This window comes from Ctenocephalides felis, unplaced genomic scaffold, assembly GCF_003426905.1.
Source record: "Ctenocephalides felis isolate EL2017-DRISC unplaced genomic scaffold, ASM342690v1 CF-g0.4_SCAFFOLD_01886, whole genome shotgun sequence".
Taxonomy (NCBI): domain Eukaryota; kingdom Metazoa; phylum Arthropoda; class Insecta; order Siphonaptera; family Pulicidae; genus Ctenocephalides; species Ctenocephalides felis.
In genome coordinates, this window is record NW_020538040.1 from 33,246,670 (window position 1) to 33,269,791 (window position 23,122).

Consider the following 23,122-nt stretch of genomic DNA (forward strand, 5'->3'; position numbering starts at 1 on the left):
TTGATTATCAAAAATAATTTCAAAATTATTTTTAGTTACACATTAACTAACAATAAGCTAACATCACCGTACATTATATGATGTAACCAAGATATTTATCAGCATGTTTATTTACACAACGTGAGATATCAATTAAGCTAAAAATTTATATGGAATGTTTATGTGTTTGCTCGTAAGAAGAATAAAACTGAAATTATTTTAATATCTTAAAAATCAAGTAGTATGGATTATATTGAAAACAATACAAAACTTAAAATGAACGAATAATTGTGTTATTCAAAAAATATTTAATAATTATTCATAGTTAGATAATCACGTACGAGCATTCTCATCGACGATATTATCATATAAAATCATTTTAACTTATGATTTGGTTAAAATATTCAAACCACCGTACATCGTCATTAACCACACACTGCCAGAGTATGTAAAAATTAAAGAAAGTTAACCAAACCATAAAATATATAAAATTTGTTTGAAAATATGTATTTATATACGTCGATCAATTATCATTGCTATTTAGATGCGCAAAATTATCGTTTTCAGTATATTTTGACAATTTTTAACAAAGCATACAAAAACCAGTGCTTAGGTTATGCAACGACATTTTCTAATTTGTTCATGGATATTTTCAAATTGCTTTCTGATAAGAATAATAAAAATCAGATTTCAATTTAAAGTACGAGATTGAAATTCTTAATGTAATTATGAGATTAAAATTCTTAAATTCCAAAGTGTAATACTAATTTAAAACATAAAAGAACGAAAATGCAACAGTGGACACTTACTAATATCAAATTTACATTATTATCAACAATTTTTTTTGGTAAAAATATTCACAAGAAAAAATCTATTTGTTCGAAGTTGGTGCAGATAAAAGGCGGGCGTGTGTCAGTAAAATCAGTTTTCATACATTCATTTATTTACAATTATTTCAACGAATCGAAAATATTTATATAATAAATGATTAATTGGTGATTTTCTTTATATTGCTTTGAATACTATATATTGTTATTTAGGTTAGAAATAATCGAAGACAAAAGTCAAAATGATCAATAATTGAACAGTGTTTAAGTAAGTTGTGACAAAATGAGAGTACTATGATTGAGAGTAAAAAAAAGTTCATTATATAGGCTCTATTTGCCACTAAAATTATTCTGAATATTCAAAGATTTAAATAGAAGAATAAATTAATTATGATCATAAAACAAAAATTATTACTATGCAATAGCAATAGTTACCTTCACACATATGCCGCCGTCCAATTTCGTAATTATGGTATAGTAGTGTTAATCCGCGCAAAATACTAATACCTGATTAAATCCAAGATGTATATCAAGCCCATAATACAGAAAGCCTAATAGGTATTATATCCGAATGGCACAGTGCTTCATTTTGAATTTTTCATCACAAGGGCTCAAGATTCATCACAGATCTAATAACGAGTGGAAAAATCGCTCAATCGATCACAAAAATAAGCAACCTATTTAGCTATAAATATAATTAAGAAAATTTAAAATGAGTTAAAAAGACCGTGTACCATGAACGTACACATGCTAAGGAGAATTAAATTAAATATATCAGACCGAAAGTTTGATTAACCATAATGAAGTTGTCAGGAGGCTAGCGAAGGTGATCCTGATGTGGGCTTCCTGCCTGATTGCGGATGAACTGCGACCCATGTTCTTCCAGATGCAGTTCATTTTCTCGAAGGGCACGCTCTGCACAGCGTACTCCCTGTGCTCGTTTTCCATTGTGCATATTGTGCGTTTTTTCTGCATCATTTCATCATCTTTGTCTTTCAGATTTCGTAACCAATCTCTATACCAGCGTATCTCACAATCACATATTAACGGATTATCTAAAATTAAATATCAATATTTCACCACTCTATTAATTAATTAAGTCATGATTTTTAAGGGGGGAGTCTGTTTTAGAGGCTTCAAAAAATCGTTTTTTTTTTGAGAAATTTTTAGAGAAAGAAACTCATATTTAATCGAAACGAAACTATTAGATTTTATTGTCATAAATTTCAACATTCTTCTCAATTCCTTTCAATAAAATATATGTAATAATAAGCCGGGTACAAGCATTTTGCCGATGCGCCACAAGCGTGCAGGTATCATTTGGCGGGAAAGATGCGGGTCACAATTTTGAAAAAACTTTTGAAACAAAAAAAATCAAAAGATATATATATTTTCAATAGTATAAATTCTAGTTGAACCTAAAACATCTAGAAAAAATCTAAAATCAACAATTTTTCACAACTTCAAAAAAAAAAGTTTTTTTATATAAAATTTCACTTTAGATTGTTTAAAAAGTGGGTTAATTATGACTTTTTTTTTAAGTTTTTTTTTAGGTTCAAATAAAATGCAATTTAATCATGAATACAATAAATTCTGTCTCGTTTCGATATGTTGTTTAGCTTTTTTCCTATCTTTCCCGCCAATTAGAAAGAATCGAAAAAATTCGAAACCGAGAAATCGCGCATCGAAGTTTTCATTCCGCTTGTATACATGCTTGCTCACTATTTCTTCTCTAATTCCCAAATTATTTGAATTTGTTTCTGAAATTTTAGGAATATATTCTAGGCTGGTTTTGGAAAACATTTTAGCAAAAAAAATCGATTTATTTTAAGCCCCTAAAGTTTCCCCCTCAAACCCGGTGTTTACATACACTGATGTCCAAAAATTCAACGTCAAGTCGAAACGTTTGACAAAATGCTGTCAGTATTGAAATATCATAAAAAAAAATTTTACCTCGCGCGGTTAGAAAATTAAGAGCTTTTAAATTCAACCCAGAGCTTTTAAATTCAACCCAGAGCTTTTAATTAAATTTCGAATTTAATTAATAAACTTAATTTAAAAATATTAACAAAATAGAAACTGCAAGTAAGGACGCCTAAAATTTGTATCCCTGAACTTAACGTCAAGACGAAACGGGGTGATAGTATTGACCTTATTATACTGTCCTTGAAATAATTTAGGAAAAAAAAATTATCTCACATTTTTTTGGAAATTATGAGCTTTTAAGTGAAATCAAGAGCTTTGGTGAAATTATGACCATTTTTCGGTTATTATAATAATTTTTATTATTTTTGTTCATTCAAACTTTAGACAGTAACCGTGAATACCATTCCTAGGACAAATTGGTACCAAACAATCTTGGTTTGGAGAATGAGGGGCGTCCATTAATCACGTGAGGTTTTTAAGGAGAGGGGGGTTCTGACAAAAAATCACAAAATATCACGTGGGGGAGGGAGGGGCATAGTAAGATATCACTTATATTTATTTGTTAACTGATTTTTTTTTAAAAAATTCAAACATTTTCAAAAAAAAAAATAAAAAATTTAACAGTTTTATCACGTAACTAAAAATACCCGTGATGCTTGGTGAGGAAGGGGGGTAATTTTGAATATCACCAAGTATCACCAAGGAGGAGTCCAAAAATCCTTAAAAATTGCTCATGTGATTAATGGACGCCCCCTTGTGCCGAAAGTCAATTCGTTGAAACTACCCGTTTCAAAAATAACTCATTGTCATAAAAAGCAGATAGATTACCAAAGAAATCACTATTTATTTAGTTTTTTTTTTAAATTCGTAATATATGTAAATATATATATATACGAGGTGTGTTCAAAAAGTACCCGGAATTACTAATAATTAAATTTCGCGGATCTGGAGTGTCTGATTGTCAAAATTTTTTTTTTATTGTGTTGGTATACATGCCCCTAAAGTATGATGAAATTTTCAGCTATATTCACTGTTTACTTTGTCTGTGGTAGTCGCTAAGGTTCGACGTGTTTTTCTGAGCTCGGCGATTTTTACAATGGAAGAATTGAAAAGTCAAAGAATTTGTATTAAATTTTGCGTAAAAAATGAAATAAAGTGTTGCAAAGTGCAAAAATTCACCAGATATGGCTCCGTGTGACTTTTTCCTATTCCCAAAGTTGAAGAGACCCATGAAAGGACGGCGGTTTTCCTCGATTGAAGAAAATCGCTGAGAGTGCTCAAGGACATATCAAAAAGTGAATATCAAGGGTGCTTCGAAAATTGGAAAAAACGCTGGCATAAGTGTATTATATCTGGGGGGGACTACTTTGAAGGGGACCACATTAATGTAGACGAATAAATAAATATTTTTTTGAAAAAACGAAAATTTCGGGTACTTTTTGAACAGACCTCGTATATATATATATATATATATATAATCATATGAATGTGTTTGTATTTACCCATTATATCCACTACTCTTAGAGTATCAACTATAGGCTCCATTATTTCTTCAGGTATATGCGTTAGTTTATTATTTTGAAGATTCAATGTTTCTAAAGAATTTAAATTTTCAAATCCCATAGCTGGCAATGTCTTTATACTAAAAGAGATGAAAAATTTGTAATTAATGGAGTACTTAATTCTTTTTTATGGTATTACTGTGGTTCTACATGCATAGCAGAAGCTTGAAATTTCATAAAAAAGTTGAAAAATAAGTAAAATAAATAAATAAAAGTATCATGATATACAAATCCCGTAAGTAATAATAATAAGCAAATGAACTTCGTATTAATATAAACGAAACATATTCAAATGCGATTTTATGTTGTATTGTTATTTAATCTTATTTTCATTCAAATATATAAAAAAAATTACATGCAAAGCAATATTTCCCACGGTTTTAAATATTTAACGTATGTTAGATAATTCATATTTGTTTTCCTTAGAATGGATAAATTTCAGCAACAAAATTATCATAAATAAAATATAAGTACAATTAAACTACTAACTCATTTTTTTGGAGATTGAGAAACGTTATGGAGTCCCCATATCCAGTGAAGGCGTCTTCTAATATAACTGATATATTATTTGATCTCAGGTCCAAGTGCCTTAATCTATGAAGTGGTCGCAAGGCTTCTGATGGAATGCTATGTAAATTATTATCTCCTAAACGTAGGTACTGAAGATTTTCTGTAAAAGTAAAAAAGCATTTTTAGTAATAATAAGTGCTATAAATTAAGGAAATATATGACATAAAAATTATATTAGAACAATAATTTTGTATGTCAATGCAATTCAGCAGTCTTAAGATCGATAATTTTAGTAATGCTGATCATACAAACTGCTGGCAAATTTTAGTTTTAATTTTAAAGGGATTTTACGAAATAATATTTAACTAATGCAAAGATTACACCGTATAGGGTCGAGTGGGGCTTAAAGGTATGCGGTAAAAAAGGTTTACCATCGATATCTCAAAAACTAGTAAAGTTAAGAATATTTCAACAACAATGTTTGAAAGTAGAGAAAAAAAGATGATAGTTGGTAGATAGAAAAAATGTTCCGTTGGTCCTTTTTACGCCACCCACTTGTGTGTAAGATTTTATAGAGGCTATATAAAAAAACTGTTTAATCTTACTTACAAATAACAATACATTAACGTTTCGTAAACTAAACAACAGTGCTCACAACCAAAAAAACTAACAACGAAAGAAAGTACTTTTGTTATGGATTTTTAAACATTGCGGTTTATCTCCTGATTGCAACGTCGTAAGAATAATGGTAATGTCTGGTTATACATCTTTTTTCCTTTGCTTTCAAATTAATTATTGAAAAATTAGCTTTACTTGTTTTTTAAATATCGGTGGTAGACCTTTAAGCCCCTCTTTACTCTATATAATCTATAATTATATCAGATGGTAACTCGAACTAAGAATCGAAAGTTTCTACCATGTGCTGTAGATTTAATTTTGAAAATAACAAAAAGTGGGCTAACATAAGTTTTTGAAAAAAAAGTTAAATCATTAAAGGCTATATATTGCAATTTGTAGTAAATCAGTGCCCAACCTAAAAGTAAGAAATTCATAGAATATTTAATTTACAGTTAATTTTTAATAAAAGACCGTTAATCAAATAAATAAATTCAAGTTTAGTTAATAAATAAATAATGATTGCAAAACGTATATTAATAAAACGCGTGGCATAATCAAGATCGAGCAACAGTTTACACAAAATCTCCACAATCCCCATGAATCTAGAACTCTACCTAATTACACAGTTTTTCATTTACTTTTCCATTGGGAAGCCCATATATCGTAATTTATGTGTCAGTGGATTAGCACATAAATTGCGATGACCGTGGATTATCAAGAGGGCGATGTGGAATGCACTCACATTGCATTATAATGCCTATTTTGAAAAAATCAATGATACGCAACAGCGCAAGCGCCGGCCGGAGGATATTATTAATTCCCATGCTGAATTTTATAATTATTGCAATGCTTTCAGGCAGAACACATTCTGATATGTATATTGTTTATTTAAAACTTAGAATTGTATATATACTTATATTTTTGGATTATCTTGAATTTGATGTTGATAGGTTTAGTTAGGTTTAAAAATCGGGCATTACATCAGTGAAATATACTTTCAAAATTTGGTATTCTTAATTAATAAAAACACTATTGCACCATCTTTAAACCTAACTAATATACATAAACTTATTATTACATTATATATACCTATATTTAATATTTATAATTATTGATTATGTCTCGCTTATGAATAAAATAAATAAATACCCCGATATAAGACAATTTTAGAATAGAATAATTTTTATATATTTTTACGTTTCAGAGGTTTCTGAATATTTTGGCATACCTTAGAAAAAATGGATGTATGTGTATGTGTGTGCGTGTATGTATGTGTGTGCGGATACAAATTTTCGTTGACGATTTCGGGAACACGGATGAAGCAATTTGAATAATTCAAAAAACATTCGATTCGTATTGATAAGGAAACGTGCTGATTAGTTTTTGGCGGAGGCAGGTCTAGCCGTTCCGAAGAAATGGGGCAAAAAGTGCCAAAAACGGTACCTCAGTTTTTAAGAGAACGGAGCGTCCAATTTTAATAATTCAAAAAACATTTTACTTGTATTGACAAGATGAAGAATTGATTAAATTTTCATAAGGGCACGTCTAGCGGTTTCGGAGATCTAACGAAAAAAGTAAAAAAAAAATGCCATTTGGCGGTCAAAAATGATCATTAGACATATGCACATCAAATTATCAGATATTTTATAGAAATTTTAACAATAAGTATAAATTTTGTTTACATTCCTATGGCTCCCGTACCAATGTTTATCCGTTAGACAGCGACGCGGCGCTTACGCGCTTTATATTTTGTCTCTATGCAGTTAAAGCAGTGCGATTGCTTTGAAAAAAAGTTCAGATCTTCCAAAATATGTCAAAATAAAAAAAACATTTGTTTTTTTCAAAAAAAAAATTTCTTTTTAATTCGTTTTTTCAAAAAAAGTAATTTTTTGTCCAGTTTATAGTTTCTCAAAAATCTTATTTTTTCGAAGAAAATTTTTTTCAAAAATGTTAATCGTTTTTAAAAAAAATAATAATTTTAGGTACGAGAAGTTCCAGCAATTTGCCTTAGGGCACGATGCCTTAATTACCTTAAGACAGAATTCCACTTACAGCTAGTTTAAAAATAACTTTATTAAAAAAATGTATGTATGTAATGTACATGGCAGAACAACGTAGTACGGTGTTTATATTGTATATATACAGGGTGAACTTGTGAATTAGAAAAAAAGTAATTCATGTTGTTTGGAAACTATGAGCTTTTAAGTGCAACCTAGAGCTTTGGTGAAATTATGACCATTTTTCGGTTATTGCAGTTATTTTTTATTAATTTTTTTCATTCAAACTTTGGAACCGTAACCGTAAATAACACTCCTAGGACATCAGTAAAAATGTTAACACAATTGCCCCAATTTTTCAAGTATTAAGAACTTTCGTTTGGAACTATGAATTTAAAGTTTTTAGAATCGGTCGACTTTGAAGATTGTAAAATGGTAAAAAACTTGATACTTTTATAATAAAAAAATCGAGCAAAAAATAAAAACCTAATTATAATACGATATTTGCGAATTATACACGATATATACATACATAAGAGTTATCGACAAATTTTAAGTAAAATAAAAATCATCGTCTATCGAGTAAAAAGAAGGCCTGTAGCCTCCCTTTGCTAAGCCCATATATTACAGTGTATATACCATATATTCATAATATGCGGATTGTTGTTTTACATCATGATGCTTACTAAACATTGCTTAGTAATACATAGAAATCGAATTTAGCCATTATATTTCTATTCATCATATAATAATAATTTAATATGAAATATCCACATCTCCAGAGAAATTTTTGCAATATGCCATATGTATTCACATTTCATAAATATTGTAAATTTTAATTCGAAATAAATCTTAATAATTTTGTTTAAATAAAAAAAATATAATATTTAAAACTTACCTTCCAGTCCTGCAAATGCATCAGGATCTATATATGTGATAGAGTTACCATCCAGTTCCAGCGAATTTAGCAAGGTCAAATGAGAAAATACCCTTGGTGGAACTTCTTTGAGATGATTGTGAGCCAAACCAAGAGAGTCTAGACTACGAAGTCCTTCAAAATCGCCTTCTGATATTGAAGATATGCGATTTTCTTGTATTTCTAGTTTTTTCAACATTTCCAAAATGGCAAGGGATCGTTGTGGCACTGCCACAAGATCGTTACCGCCCAAATTTAGCCGCTTGAGTTTTCTATAAATCAAACAACTCCTTAATTGAACTCTTCCAGAATAAAAGAATCTTATAATATACCTAATTTAAACTATTACAAAAATTAAACTTTGATATGATCTAGTCTACCATTCAATGTTTAATCGATGAATTACAACTTATTCGGCCATATAAGTACTCAAGATAATGTTATCTGAGCCAAATACAATAATACACAATACAAGACAAAAGATACTAAGAATATTGCATTTTTTGTATTTCCATCTAAGAGTTAAAAACATTTTAACGGTAAAAATGTTTTTAACCCTTTTTCTACGAGCGTCGCTTATAGGCAACATCTCCTTGGCCTATGTGAACAACGTCATCTATAAACGACATGCAATATGTCGACTTTTGTTTCAAGATTTATCTCTATGATTTAAATTATTGAAAATTCCATTTTGCTATTGCAATTTTTAGTTCTTTAAAAGTATAGTAACGTTTAATAAATACATTCTTATTGATAACAAATATAAAGTTTTAAAATACTTTGTGTGAGGGGCCGTCCATTAATCACGTGATCCTTTTACAAGCATTTTTAACACCCCTTGGTGATGGGTGATGATATTTAAAATTACCTCCCGCTTTTCCTACCCAACATCCCGTGTATTTTTAGTAAGTACTTACAAAAAATCGTATTTTTTTTTTGGAAAATATATAAACGCATGATATCTTACTCCAACCCACACCCCCCTTGTAAATGTTCGTGATTTTTAGTCAAACTCGTTCAGGCCATTTAAAGCCTCACGTGATTAATGGATAACCCTTGCTCGCTCGTATAGTAATGCCACTCCTGTGGAAAACACTCTCGTAATGAAAGGGAAAAAATTATTTACTCTATTATTTATTCTAATTATTTATTCCCGGATTTCCCCTCGTTTAAAAAATGTGTATTAAAAATTAAATAGCTATACGATACGAAGCGGGGTATTCGGTATCGGGTAAAAGTGAATAACGTCTTATTTTCAGCATACCAGTATATATAATTCATGTTAATAATAATATCAAAAAGATTTAGAAAATTGAAGCCAAATGCTGAAGTGCGTGCGTGCTTTTCGTGTATACTATTATTTCGTCTATCGATAACATTTCAAATTCTCTATTCATGTATGCATAATTAAAAAGCTATCGAAAAAGTAATTACTGGCGTTCAATAAATACTGTAATACATATTATATATATATATATATATATATATAAGTATACATTTAATATTGAGTATAGTGTCAAGCCTCGTAACAGAAAGCTGATAGTTTATCCGTAATTAAGCATAATTTAATTTCAATTCAATTCACGGTCTCGAAACATCTGTAAACTTATGAAATAAAATTTGGGCAAAAACTGACAATGGGTGTAGTGTGCTCATATTTACTTCTTAATCTTAATATTCATTCCATTCTATTCAATACAAAATTCTTCGCGTATTAAAAATATTATTTAAAAAGTTTCGATACTAACCATGCCTTATCCTTAAAAAAATCTAAAATAATCTGAATTGAACAATAAAGTTTTTTACTGTCATAAAAAATTAAAAATTGTAGATGCCAAACCAAGAAAGCACACACAAAAAATAATACAAACCAAAATGAAAATAATGCATGTATTTCAATTATTATTAGCATGTATTTTAATTACCGGAAATAATATTTTTTATCTGTTTCAATTTATTAACAATTATAATTATTTAGTTAAAAATAATAGTTATATAGTCTCGATGCAGATCAAGGCGTGTCAATCATTAAGGCATTAAACCCTTTTTAACTTCCCGAAGGAGAAGTTTATGTTTTCATCAAAAAATCCGATTCGCTAATTTTATGTTTTCTCGACGTTTCAAGCCATTCTGAATCGAATGAGACCAAATTTGGAAAAAGTATGTGTGTGTGTGTGTGTATGTGTGTGTGTGCGTGTGCACCAACAGATTTTTTGCCGTAAATCGACGTTTTCTCGAAAACGGCTGGGTCGATTTCAAAAATTTAAAAGCCATTCGATGTATCTCGACGAGAACTATTGTTTGTCAGTTTTGTGCGACGATCGGCCAAGCCGTTTCTTTATAAATGGCAGAAAAGTGAAAAATTTTTCGTCTACGTTTTAGCCCGCAATTCTGAATCGATTTTGAAAATTCAAAAACCGTTCGAAAGATATTGGTTGGGATTCGTGCTGATTAGTTTTTGGTAGAGATCGGCCGGGCCGTTTTCTTGTAATAAAGTTTTTAAAAAAAAAATTTCGACGATTTTTATGATTATTTTTTTGACGATAGATACCATAGTCTTCTAGATCATACTAAAATATTACGGCGCTACGACAACTGGTTCAGCTTTAAAAATTCGTCAAAGTTTGCAAAATCAGTATGGTCTTTTGGCATTTGTCAAAATTAGACTTTTGATCGACGTTTTCTCAAAAACGCCTGAACCGATTTTAGAAATTTAAAAGCCATTTGATGTATTTCGGTGAGGACTATCGTTTGTCAGTCTTGTGCAACGATCTGACAAGCCGTTTCTTTGTAATTCGAAAAAACTTTTCGTACATATTTAAGCTCATCCTACCGAACCGATTTTAGAAAATTAAAAACTGTTCGAAAGATATTAGTTGGGAATGATACTGATTAATTTTAGGTGAAAATCTACCGAGCCGTTTTCTTGTAATTAACTGTTGAAAAAAGGTGTTAAATTTTCGTAGACATTTAAGCTCATCCTACCGAACCGATTTTAAAATATCAAAAACTGTTCGAAAGATATTAGTTGGGAATGATGCTGATTAATTTTAGGTGAAAATCTACCGAGCCGTTTTCTTGTAATTAACTGTTGAAAAAAAGTGTTAAATTTTCGTCGACATTTAAGCTCATCCTACCGAACCGATTTTAAAAAATCAAAAACTGTTCGAAAGATATTAGTTGGGAATGATACTGATTAATTTTAGGTGAAAATCTACCGAGCCGTTTTCTTGTAATTAACTGTTGAAAAAAAGTGTTAAATTTTCGTCGACATTTAAGCTCATCCTACCGAACCGATTTTGAAATATCAAAAACTGTTCGAAAGATATTAGTTGGGAATGATGCTGATTAATTTTAGGTGAAAATCTACCGAGCCGTTTTCTTGTAATTAACTGTTGAAAAAAAGTGTTAAATTTTCGTCGACATTTAAGCTCATCCTACCGAACCGATTTTGAAAAATCAAAAACTGTTCGAAAGATATTAGTTGGGAATGATGCTGATTAATTTTAGGTGAAAATCTACCGAGCCGTTTTCTTGTAATTAACTGTTGAAAAAAAGTGTTAAATTTTCGTCGACATTTAAGCTCATCCTATCGAACCGATTTTAAAATATCAAAAACTGTTCGAAAGATATTAGTTGGGAATGGTACTGATTAATTTTAGGTGAAAATCTAGCGAGCCATTTTCTTGTAATTAACTGTTGAAAAAAAGTGTTAAATTTTCGTCGATATTTAAGCTCATCCTACCGAACCGATTTTAAAATATCAAAAACTGTTCGAAAGATATTAGTTGGGAATGATGCTGATTAATTTTAGGTGAAAATCTACCGAGCCGTTTTCTTGTAATTAACTGTTGAAAAAAAGTGTTAAATTTTCGTCGACATTTAAGCTCATCCTACCGAACCGATTTTAAAATATCAAAAACTGTTCGAAAGATATTAGTTGGGAATGATGCTGATTAACTTTAGGTGAAAATCTACCGAGCCGTTTTCTTGTAATTAACTGTTAAAAAAAAAATTAAGCCGTTTTTCATGGAACTTTTTTTGGCGATATACATCATGGTCTTATAGAACTTACTGTAATATTACGGCCTTACAACAAGTAGTTTAATTTTAAAAATTCGTCAAAGTTTACTAAAATTATTATCGTTTTTTTTTAAAGTAGGATTAATGAAGTATATTATTTACACATTTAAGTCGATTATTTACACATTTTGGGAAGTTCATGTAACTTGCCTCAAGGCTAAATACCAAACCAACTAGTTTCTTATCTAATTTAGCTTCTTTATTTGGTCAGGCTTATCTATTATCTATTATCTATTTTTTACGACGTGCTTATATGTACATAGATAGAGACATATGTTAATAATCACTTACTTCTCAAGTCCTTTAAATGCATCTGGTTCGATGTTGGAAATTTTATTTTCATAAAGAGTAAGTATTTCCAGGGTATCCAAACCTTCGAATGCTTTTGCGTGTAAAGAACTTATTTTGTTATGATTCATATTAAGAATCAAAAGGTGATTCAGATTTTTTAACGCTGGAGAAGAACACTTTGCAACCCATTTTGCGACACACTTAATTGGGTCAAAGCCTTTCCTACAAAGCAAAAAAAATAATTTTTTTATTCATTTATTCTAATTTATTAGTTTTTTAATATGTTATCTTGCTATTATTTCTTTTTACTTGTTATTTTTTTCACAATTTCTCTAATATTTTTTATACCAACTCTTAATTACTCTTTTATAATTTTCACATATTATATTGCAATCAAACAAATTATTATAACTTTGACAAATATGAGTCGAGAATGAGTGCTTAATATCTATAGAAACAATATAAAATTCCTAAAAAATCAACCCTTTCGCTACGATCTTTGTGAACGAGTGTCGTCTATAGATTACCTCCAGCGTGCCGACCAATGCTTCAATATTTATACTCTGCGTTAAATTATAGAGAATTCAAATTTGTTATTTGTAATTGTTAGTTTTTTAGAACTATATTTGTTAATTTTTGAATTCATTTGTATTGGTAACACAGGCCTACAACAAATTTTTTTTTGTTTGGTGCATCAAATTTTAGAGCTGATTCTTATAGTATTTTTTGCGCTGATTTCAAATCTGCAAACCATTTTTTTGTATCAGCTCTAGTTTGGAACTTGGAAAGAAGTTGCCGAAACCAGGTCCATTGTAGGTCGTCACGGAAAAGAACTTTTCACAGTGTCAACTAAGGTCCCAACTAAGGCCGAATGGGTCTTGTAAGTTTGTATGTACGAGTAGGCATATCTCATTAAAATAAAATTTTGAATTGTATTACTATTTTGTACTTTCATTCCTTATATATCATATTTTTACTTAAACGGATATAGCTCCTCAATGAAAAGTCTCAATAAATTGCTATACGGCTCAATAGATTTGTTGTTTATCGCTTAACAAAAGTGTTAATACTATTTTTTGATAATAAGTAAAATTTAAAAGCTACGGCTGTTTAAATGCAAAAAGTCAAGTATGCTTAATGTACCCCATAGGGGGTAGGGCAAGTTGAAGAAGGTATAATGAAATCATAGGTTCAATGTCGACTAGTGATGAAATAAAATAAGTTTTTGATAACCAGTTCTATATTTATAGTCTTTATTGACAGTGAAACAAAACTTATAGTAATTTTCTTTGAATAATTAACCAAAAGTAGAATCAACAAAACAATATCGTATCTTAGGAATTATTCTACCATTATATTCAGTATTTTTGCATAAATCATTATTTTTTATATTATTACTCATAGACTTAGCTTAAATCTTAAAAATAATAATTAATTTCTGGAAGTTAATGGTAATGGTCTTAGTGACAGAACCAGTTTAGCAGCCATGCTCAACTAACCCCAACTCGGAACTTCAAAATAAATGTGAGTTTATAAAAAAAAACGTGAGAGTTATACCCAAAATATCTGTGCATATTAAATGTACTATAATTATATGGAAGAATAACATTTACCTGATTAAAATAAATAACATTTGACTAAACCAGACGAAAACTTGGTCTCAAAATAAACAAAACGCCCGTGAGCCTCACTCATTTGTCCAGCGGCCACTAGCGATCGCGGGATGTTTATTTCTCCCAAACCTCTATCTTTTCGCCATATAATGCCTAAACGAACGGTGAATAGTTTTCAAGATATTTCGATTGCTCAACTTGCCCCTATGCTCAACTAGCCCCGCTCTACCCTATCATATCTTGAAAACTAAAGCTCATAGAAAAAACCAATGTCATTTTTGAAATCAGCGCCCCAAATATACTTAAAAACAGCATTAAAAGCGTTTGCACTATTTTCTTTGTTGGCCTGTGTAATTGTATAAAATTGTATAAAAAATACTCGAGCAGCTTGCAGGCTCGTGCAGTACCACTCCTGCGGAAAGCACTCTTGTAGCGAAAGGGTTAAACTTAAAAGCTTGCGAACGATTAGTGAATATTATATGTTAAATATTAATAATAATTATAATCTAATTATAAAAATGTAATAATTACCTATTGAGCTAAGCGACGATTCTTCAACAACAGCCAGACTGCTGTTATGTATCGTTAGATGGCGTATATCCAGTCCCAGAAACACGAAACCTTGCAGTTTTGGTAGAATGTTATGCCTCAGTTTTAAAAGAAGATAATTGAAGATTTCCCTTTGAGGGCATCCATAGCAACGCTGATGTGTTGCATGTCCGTGAACTCGCACAGCAAGTCAAGACCATTCTTTTTGACATGGCAGGAGCATGGAGCAATATTACCGTGAGGCGGGCACTGCTGCACTGCCTGCGCCTCGATGGACGTGACGGCGAACGCAAACATTGTACACGATAATGCTATTATTGTCGACAAGGAGACGTGCGCAGCCATTGCCCACTGCGACACTCATTTTAATATATATCGACAATTACAACGAGTTTGCGTGCTATCAACCAACGTCCTTAGCCAGGACAGGAAATCTGTTACGCCATTTACTGGAAATATTCAATTTCACATTATGCCAAAGTTAGCGAATGTAAGGTGTATTATATATATATATATATATATATATATATATATATATATATATATATATATATACAAGTGTGACACAAGCCTCGGAACGCGCAAAGTACAGAAGTCGTGGCAGAAATTACATAATTCTACTTACATTTTTGTTCAAATAAAACTATCATTTTTCTGTTTACATCATACAAAAAATTATAAAAAATGCATGGTGTTGACAAGTTAGTTGTATAAATGTTAGTGCCAATCTCTAGTGTTGTGTACACTTCTCTAGATGTAACCTACGAACGTAATATCCACTGATGATGACATTAAATTGATGTCGAAACGTTTGGAATTAAAGATTATTTTATAAATCTTGCCTTTTTTCTTGTTTGATGTATCGCCCTCAAGAACTCACTCATATATTTCAACATCAAAATTAACTACTAAATCATATATATATATATATATATATATATATATGTGTGTGTGTGTGTGTGTAACCCCCGTACAACACGGTAATTATGCTCCAAAAAAACTAGCGTGTTATGCGAATCCGTGTTAGGGAGCGTCCATTAATCACGTGAGCGAGTTTTTAAGGATTTTTAGACCCCCCTCCTTCTTGGTGATATTTGGTGATATTCAAAATTATCCCCCCCTCCCCCACAAAACATCACGTGTATTTTTAGTTATGTGAAAAAACTGTAAAATTTTTGATTTTTTTTAAATGTTTGAACTTTTTTATAAAAAATGGTAAAAAAATAAATACACGTGATATCTTGCTATACCCCCCCTCCCCCACATGATATTTCGTGATTTTTTGTCAAACCCCCCCTCCTCCTGAAAACCTCACGTGATTAATGGACGCCCCCTTATACGATATAAAAAACTAGTACAAAAAGAGAGGTTACGGTCCAAGAATTCAAAAAAAAAACATGTTATATCATGATCTTATAATTCGAATTGCTATACTAATTAATTTTTGAAAGATGTGCTACTAATAAGTGCTTTTTAACTCGATCCTTTTTTGCAAGATATCTTCATTCTCTGAGCAGAGTTCAGTACTACCTCCAGATCCATGCACTATTTTTTGCAAAACAATATATACTTGCTTTTAGCAAAATGATTTTTATATATTCAACGCGTGCAAAGTTATCTTTATTAATCTGTTATGCTCGTTATATTTAAAGAATCTTTGTTTGAAATATATAAAATATTTTATAAAATTGTTCGGATAATACTAGATTTTTTTTTTTGATAAAACGTACACGCTCGAAGAAAAAATATCAAAAAAGTTTTCTTTTGCACTAGTTTTATTTCGTTTATTGAGCGATTTTACTAATTTTAGATTAGATAGAGTTTGATTTTCATAGGTTTTACTATATTTCTTATTTTATTAGGGTTTTGCTTAATTCTCAAACCGTGTTATAGCGAACCCGTGCCTAAAAAGTACCATGTTATTATGAGGGAATTGGTCTCAATTCTTAAACCGTATTAGAGTGAGTTCGTGTTATAGAAGTACCGTGTTGTGCGGGGATTACCTGTATATTTATATATATATATATATATATATATATATATATATATATATATATTAGATGGTAGAGTATTGGATGTGTAAATATTTTGTAGAGCATCAAACAAAGTTGGTCGAAGTAACGTCTACCGAGTCAAGTAGTAACGAGGAAAAAACGATAATTTATTCTTTACTAATTTTGAATAAAATTAACTCATTTCTGAGTAATTCTTCTGAGTAAAAATATAAATTTTTATCATAAATTGATGTAAACTACAATTAATATTATACAATACAAATAAAAATATAGTGTCTCTCTCCTGTAATACTCGTACATTTTATATTTGGCTACAATAATTGTATACAAAGATATACAAATTAAAATTAATCGATAATAATTAAGCAAACCGTACTTTTATGATAGATCAATTTTATATTACAGGTCAAAAATTTAGAACTTGCACAGTTTTGTTAATTGCGTCGGCCTGCGGGATAAATTAGCTATTATTTCTTCAAAATTATAAATAAGATATTGGATCTGTTTGCGTCCTCTGGCCTTATAGGGTGAAAAGAAATGACAAATTTTATAAAAATGGATAAAAAACGTATTTCTATTATTAGGTATTAATTGGGTATATTACTGAACATTGTTAGATAGTTGTTTGTTTGATACGTATTATTTGTTGTGATTTAGTTTATTTAGTCAAATTTAACCTGTGTACCGCCTTACACTACTACTTTTCGTTGACTTATACATTTTAATAAAATTTTAATCAGCCTAGAACGGAAAGCGCTTTCTAGCGAGTTATAAATTTTTTAACGAGATCCGAGGCTTTAGGAAAAGACTTTCCGGACATCTTTGTGAACAGTAGTCTACCAGCAAATATAAAATAAGTTATCTGTTCCAAAATCTTGGTTTAACTAACCATGAAACTACAAAGCTAGAAAATGCTTTTATTAACTAGTTTTTTTTTCTTATTTAATTTTATTCTGCAGTCTGTATATATTATTACATTAAACAGGAAATGCTGACAAGTATATGGCAAAATAAAGTTGATTACAAATTAACTGGATTTGTTAATAATAATAAAAAAAATTTGTTAACAATAAAATAAAAGAAAACAAAAGTCAAAATAGATAAAAATTCAAGTAAGGTAAATTACGCAAGATATTCATAGTAAATCATGATTAAATAGTCCGATAAAGATAGGTACAATCCGCGGACGACCCAGTATTGTGAAAGATTCGGTAAAAGGGTAAAACAATATATCAAACCCTTATATTATCAACCTTCACAGAACGAGGCAGATAGTGATAGATATCGTCGACTTTCTTAGTTCTTCTCAAAATTTCCCATTGAGAAAGTTTAAATCAAAAGTCACTTATCTTCTTATCTTGTTGCCTGATATTTGAGTGTATCTACTAAACATGTTCAGTTTAAAAACAAACTTTTTCTTCTATAATTTTCTTATTTCCAACTTATGAAAAACCTAATTTCCATTCTGATCAAAACATACAATTTCTCTTAAAGATTTTACCATATAACGATATAATCGAAAAAGTACCAATCTTCAAGAACATATGAATTCGATTTTCTATAAATTTTGTGTAGGGGGAAGTCCCCGAGCGCCGGACACCTATAAGGTTGTTAAATAAAAAAATATTTTACGAAATGTTTATTAAATTATGACTTATGTTAGATAACAAAGTTAGTAATCAAACTAAATTAACAAAAACGCAATCTTTGCGAATCAATAATTAATACTATCAATCAAGCTTTGGCAACGAAAAATATGATTTTACAAAGTTGCACCTAGTACCGGACATTTCAAAATAACCAGCATTGAACACATATGTAGCCATCTCCACACTCTGGAATGTCTGCACATTTGTGTTTGAAGAATATTCTTAGATATTGCAAAAAAAATCACTAATTATCCACCCTTTTTGCTGGGCCACACTGGTGCTCTAAGCTGGAGCATTCATCATAAGATTTTCATTCTTTGACTATAAAATGCAAAAATGAGGGTATGTAGTGACCGTTAGCACTCATAAAGAACAAAATTAAATAATTAGAATAAATTACGTCAATTCTCACAAGAAATATCAATACGTTTACTTCCGGCGCTAAGTGACAACTTAGTGTCCGGTGCTAAGGGACAGACAATTTCGTTCATTTGGTGGAACCTACTAAAATTGTTTAAAATATCTAATAATATTCTACCATTTTACGGATAACAATCAAGTACTACTTTTATTTTTGAATGCCACTAAAATATAAATGCATAAATACACTAGAATTACTTCCATTAATATTTAGGTGACGCCGGGTTTTTGCGCCTAAAACAACAAAGGGTTGTTCCCGCCGTGGCCGTGTGCGTCTCAAGAAGTCTTGGCGCGTGATCTTGCACCTGTGTGCCCCCCTCGCCCCTTTCACTTGTATTTTGAATTAAAAAGATTTATACTCGCTTAAATAAAACGTGTTAAATAGAGTGTCCGACTTTAGGTGCCGTCCGGCGTTACGGGACTTTCCCCTAACTTTCAGGTCCGCGTAACTTTTAGGTCTATAACGTAAAGGTTTTGGGAGTTTAGGTTTTAGGTTTAAAAAGTATTTAGGTCTAATAAGATTACCTAATTCTATAACGTTTTCTTGACATAGAAAACCAATATTAATATTTATGACATTTGCTAGGGTTTTCAACCAGAAATAACATTGTCATACAAAGTGCGAACATTATAGGCCGTTATGACTTGAAAGTAAAGTAATACATTCAGTGCTGGATTTACAGTAGGGGCAATCGGGGCTACTGCCCAGGGCGGCAAATTTTTGGGGGCGGCAAAATTTGGATAGTGAATTTTCTATACAATATAATCAAATTTTTTTACCAACATTTTTATATTTCAAGAAATATAATTAACAAAACATAATACGATTGCAATGCAAAATTTGGGTTGAAATAACCAATTATTAAAATTTATTATTTTGCCTTGCCTCCCTCTCCGAACGTAAATTATCAAATTGGTTAATAAGTTGTTAAATTTGGCAATTTGGCTAATATAAAGATCCGTAAACAAGCAGGAAGTTTAAGAAAAATATTTACTTCAGTTCTCGAGCCCTCTTAAAATGACGAATTGTGCACTTTCAAGCTTATAGCGTCGAAAAAAAATTTAAACTAGTGACTCATGGCATTGTGCTTAAGACAAATTATTGAAACATCCCGTACTAAATATTACATTTATAAAAAGCTTTTCAACTTTTTGCAAAGCAATCGCGCTGCGTAGCTGTTTCAGAGAAGAAATATCGAAACTCAATTACCATTTTTCGTAATTGCCTTTGCCAAAAACTAATCAGCACGTCTCCCATCAATACAAATCTAATATTTTTTAATTATCTAAGTCGATTTCGGGAAAACGGATCAACCGATTTAAATGATTCAATTCCTATTTATAAGGAGACGTGCTGATTAGTTATTGGCCAAGGCAGGTCCAACAGTTTTGAAGATACGGGCCAAAATGCCAAAAATGATAAATCAGTTTTTGAGAAAAGAAGCGGCCAATATCATTCAAAAAATTTACAGAATAAATAACTGCTTAAATTTGTGGGAGGCAGGTTTAGCGGTTTCGATAATCCAATAAAAAAAATTGTAAAAGAAACATTTGGTGGACAAAAGTGATCACAAAACATATGCACATCAAATTATCAGATATTTTAAAAATATAAATTTTGTTTACATTTATATGCGTTCTGTAACATTGTTTATCCGTTAGACTGCGACGCGGCGTTCACGCGCTTCTATATTTTGTCCGTACGCAGCTGAAGCAGCGCGATTGCTTTAAAAAAAAGTTCGAAAGTTCGTAAAATTTCAGGGATGGGGCGGCATTTTTGTCAGTGCCCCGGGGCGCCAAATTTCTAAATCCGGCCCTGAATACATTAATAACAAAAAAAAGTTTAAACATATATATTATTTTTAATTTGCATATATAAACTTATAATTACTGATATTTCGTTCCCCTTTTTTATGTAAAATAAAAATTCAACCCATGGAGAGTTAACATTGTTGGGTATTCCAACTCCTACTAAAAAGATGTAACATGTTCTGCTGCAGAGTTGGTATACGGTGCATAAATAATTAGATTCATAATATTTTTTTAATATGGCATCCCACCGGTTCTACACTTCACAATGGAGCTTCATGTAAATCCTTTAAATGGAAAATGTAAATCCTTTCAGACCGAGAGCAGACTTTTGATATGGCTCCCAACATATTTCGGTTTTTAAAGACCTAGACTTTTTTTTAACTATCTTTTATACGATTTAGATAGTATTTTCTTAAGCTTGATAGTTAATTAATCTCTAAGTTATATACTGACGTTAAAGCAATTACCAATTTTCATTCTCATAGCTTCAGTCGTTAGCATTCCAATTAAATCTTAAAGTTCTTGTCTTGAGAACAAATATTTTATGAGTAAAAATAAAAACAAAAACTTTGATCAAAAGTTTAGATAATTTGATTAAAAACAATCACAGGTATAGTAAAAATTCTAAAGACTGTAGGTGAATTTTATTGAAATTAAAAAAAATGTGTAGTTTTTCGATTACTTTTGGACATTCTTTGTTAAAATCTTGTCAATTGTACAACTTTGAAAACACGAATTTGATGAGCTAAATTTCAAAACTATTACGAACATAATACATAACTCCGAAGCTGCAAATAAAAAGTTTTAGTCTAGATATTTAGTCTTTATTTTACATAATATGATCTATTCAAGTATACGCAAGTTATAACGTTTTTTTAAACAAAATTAAGAGAAAATGTTTAAATCGTTGAGAATAAAGAAATTCTCCTGTACTAACTACAAATGCAAATATTATAAATTATAAAAAAAATAAAATGCGTATATATTACTAATTTTTGGCCTTTGAGCTTTTCTTCCATAACACTGAAACAAATCGACTGCATTTAGCAAAAATCTGGATTTTTTAAATGGATTCCTTACTCTGCAGATACGAATCGAACCCAAAAACATAGTAGATCCAACCATATATACATACATGCCACACATCCATATTATATAACATATTACACAAGCAAACTCATATACAACACACACACAATCATGTTTTCTAAAGTATACCAAAACTTTCCGGTGAAAGTTTCAAAGAGATACGAGAAACTCTTCATTTTAGATATTTTAACAAATCCTGCAAAACAAAAAGTTTTTGCAGTAAAAGCGGGTGACATGTTCCATAAATATGTCGAATAAATAAATAGTGAATAAAAATTAGTAATTTACTGGGATTACAACAAGCACGTATCTGGTTTTTTTTTAATAAAAAAATTATACAAAATATAAATATAATTAAAAATTTCAGAAATTTTTATTAATTAAGGGGGTATTCTAGTGTAAAAATTCAAAAAAATCGATTTTTTTTACTTCATATTTTCAAGGTTTAACTATCTAAGAATATAGGTACGAGAAGGTTTTTGAAAATTTGAGTTATTTTCGGAGATATAGGCATTTTACTGACTCGGTCTCCAAACTGGTTTGGCTTCACGCAAAACTTTAAATGCGTTTTTCTCAAAACATACTTTTTCAGTACTGTTGACACGATTTCTCGAGTTCTACTCGACCGATTCACTTGAAATGTTCAGAGAGTCTTGTTTATAGACCTATCTGTGGCCCGAACTAGCATCATCCCCAAGTTCCAATTTTTACTATATTTAAAAAATTCGAAAAACTCAAAAAAAATAGTAAAAAAGACACTTTTTTTCAAACAGTCGCCAATTTGTAAAAAAACATTTTTTTACTCATCGACATTATTGTAGATTCATAATCTTTTTATTTCTTTTATTTCGGGTGACTAGGAGGGCTGAAATCATGTCAAGACTGAGGTGCCAATTTTTTGAGACCCCCCGCTTCATCAGCTGCCAGTTTCTTCAATTTTCAACTTTTTTTTTAATTTTTGTATTGTATTTTAATAATATTAATAAACAAGTGGTAAAAAAATGGATAGTAAAAACATTAATTGCTTTCTTTTACGACACTTTAAAAATGACCTAAAATTCATCGCTCTATACTAGAATACCCCCTTAAGTCTTAGAAATGGTTTAAAGCACTTTCGTAATTTTCTCTTGCTTGGCAGTTTTTAAAAGCTCCTTCAATGGAGTTGACTGATAGGCAGCAGCCGCATTAGCAGATTGCCTCTTAAGAATAAGGCTCCATAGACGGATTAATTTTCATAAAGAAATTACAAAACTCATTTGCTATCCT

The 23,122-nt window shown here is 30.4% G+C and overlaps 1 protein-coding gene across 1 annotated transcript; it reads right to left on the reverse strand.

The window, feature by feature from the left end:
* Positions 1-1,580: 1,580 nt before the first annotated feature.
* LOC113374854 (leucine-rich repeat-containing protein 70-like) lies at positions 1,581-15,168 on the reverse strand. Its single transcript, XM_026614818.1, is given in 8 exon segments — positions 1,581-1,861; positions 4,235-4,374; positions 4,784-4,964; positions 8,318-8,607; positions 12,710-12,881; positions 12,884-12,931; positions 14,854-14,982; positions 14,985-15,168. Coding segments are annotated over 8 exon segments (1,425 nt in total).
* Between the last annotated feature and the right edge of the window lie 7,954 nt (positions 15,169-23,122).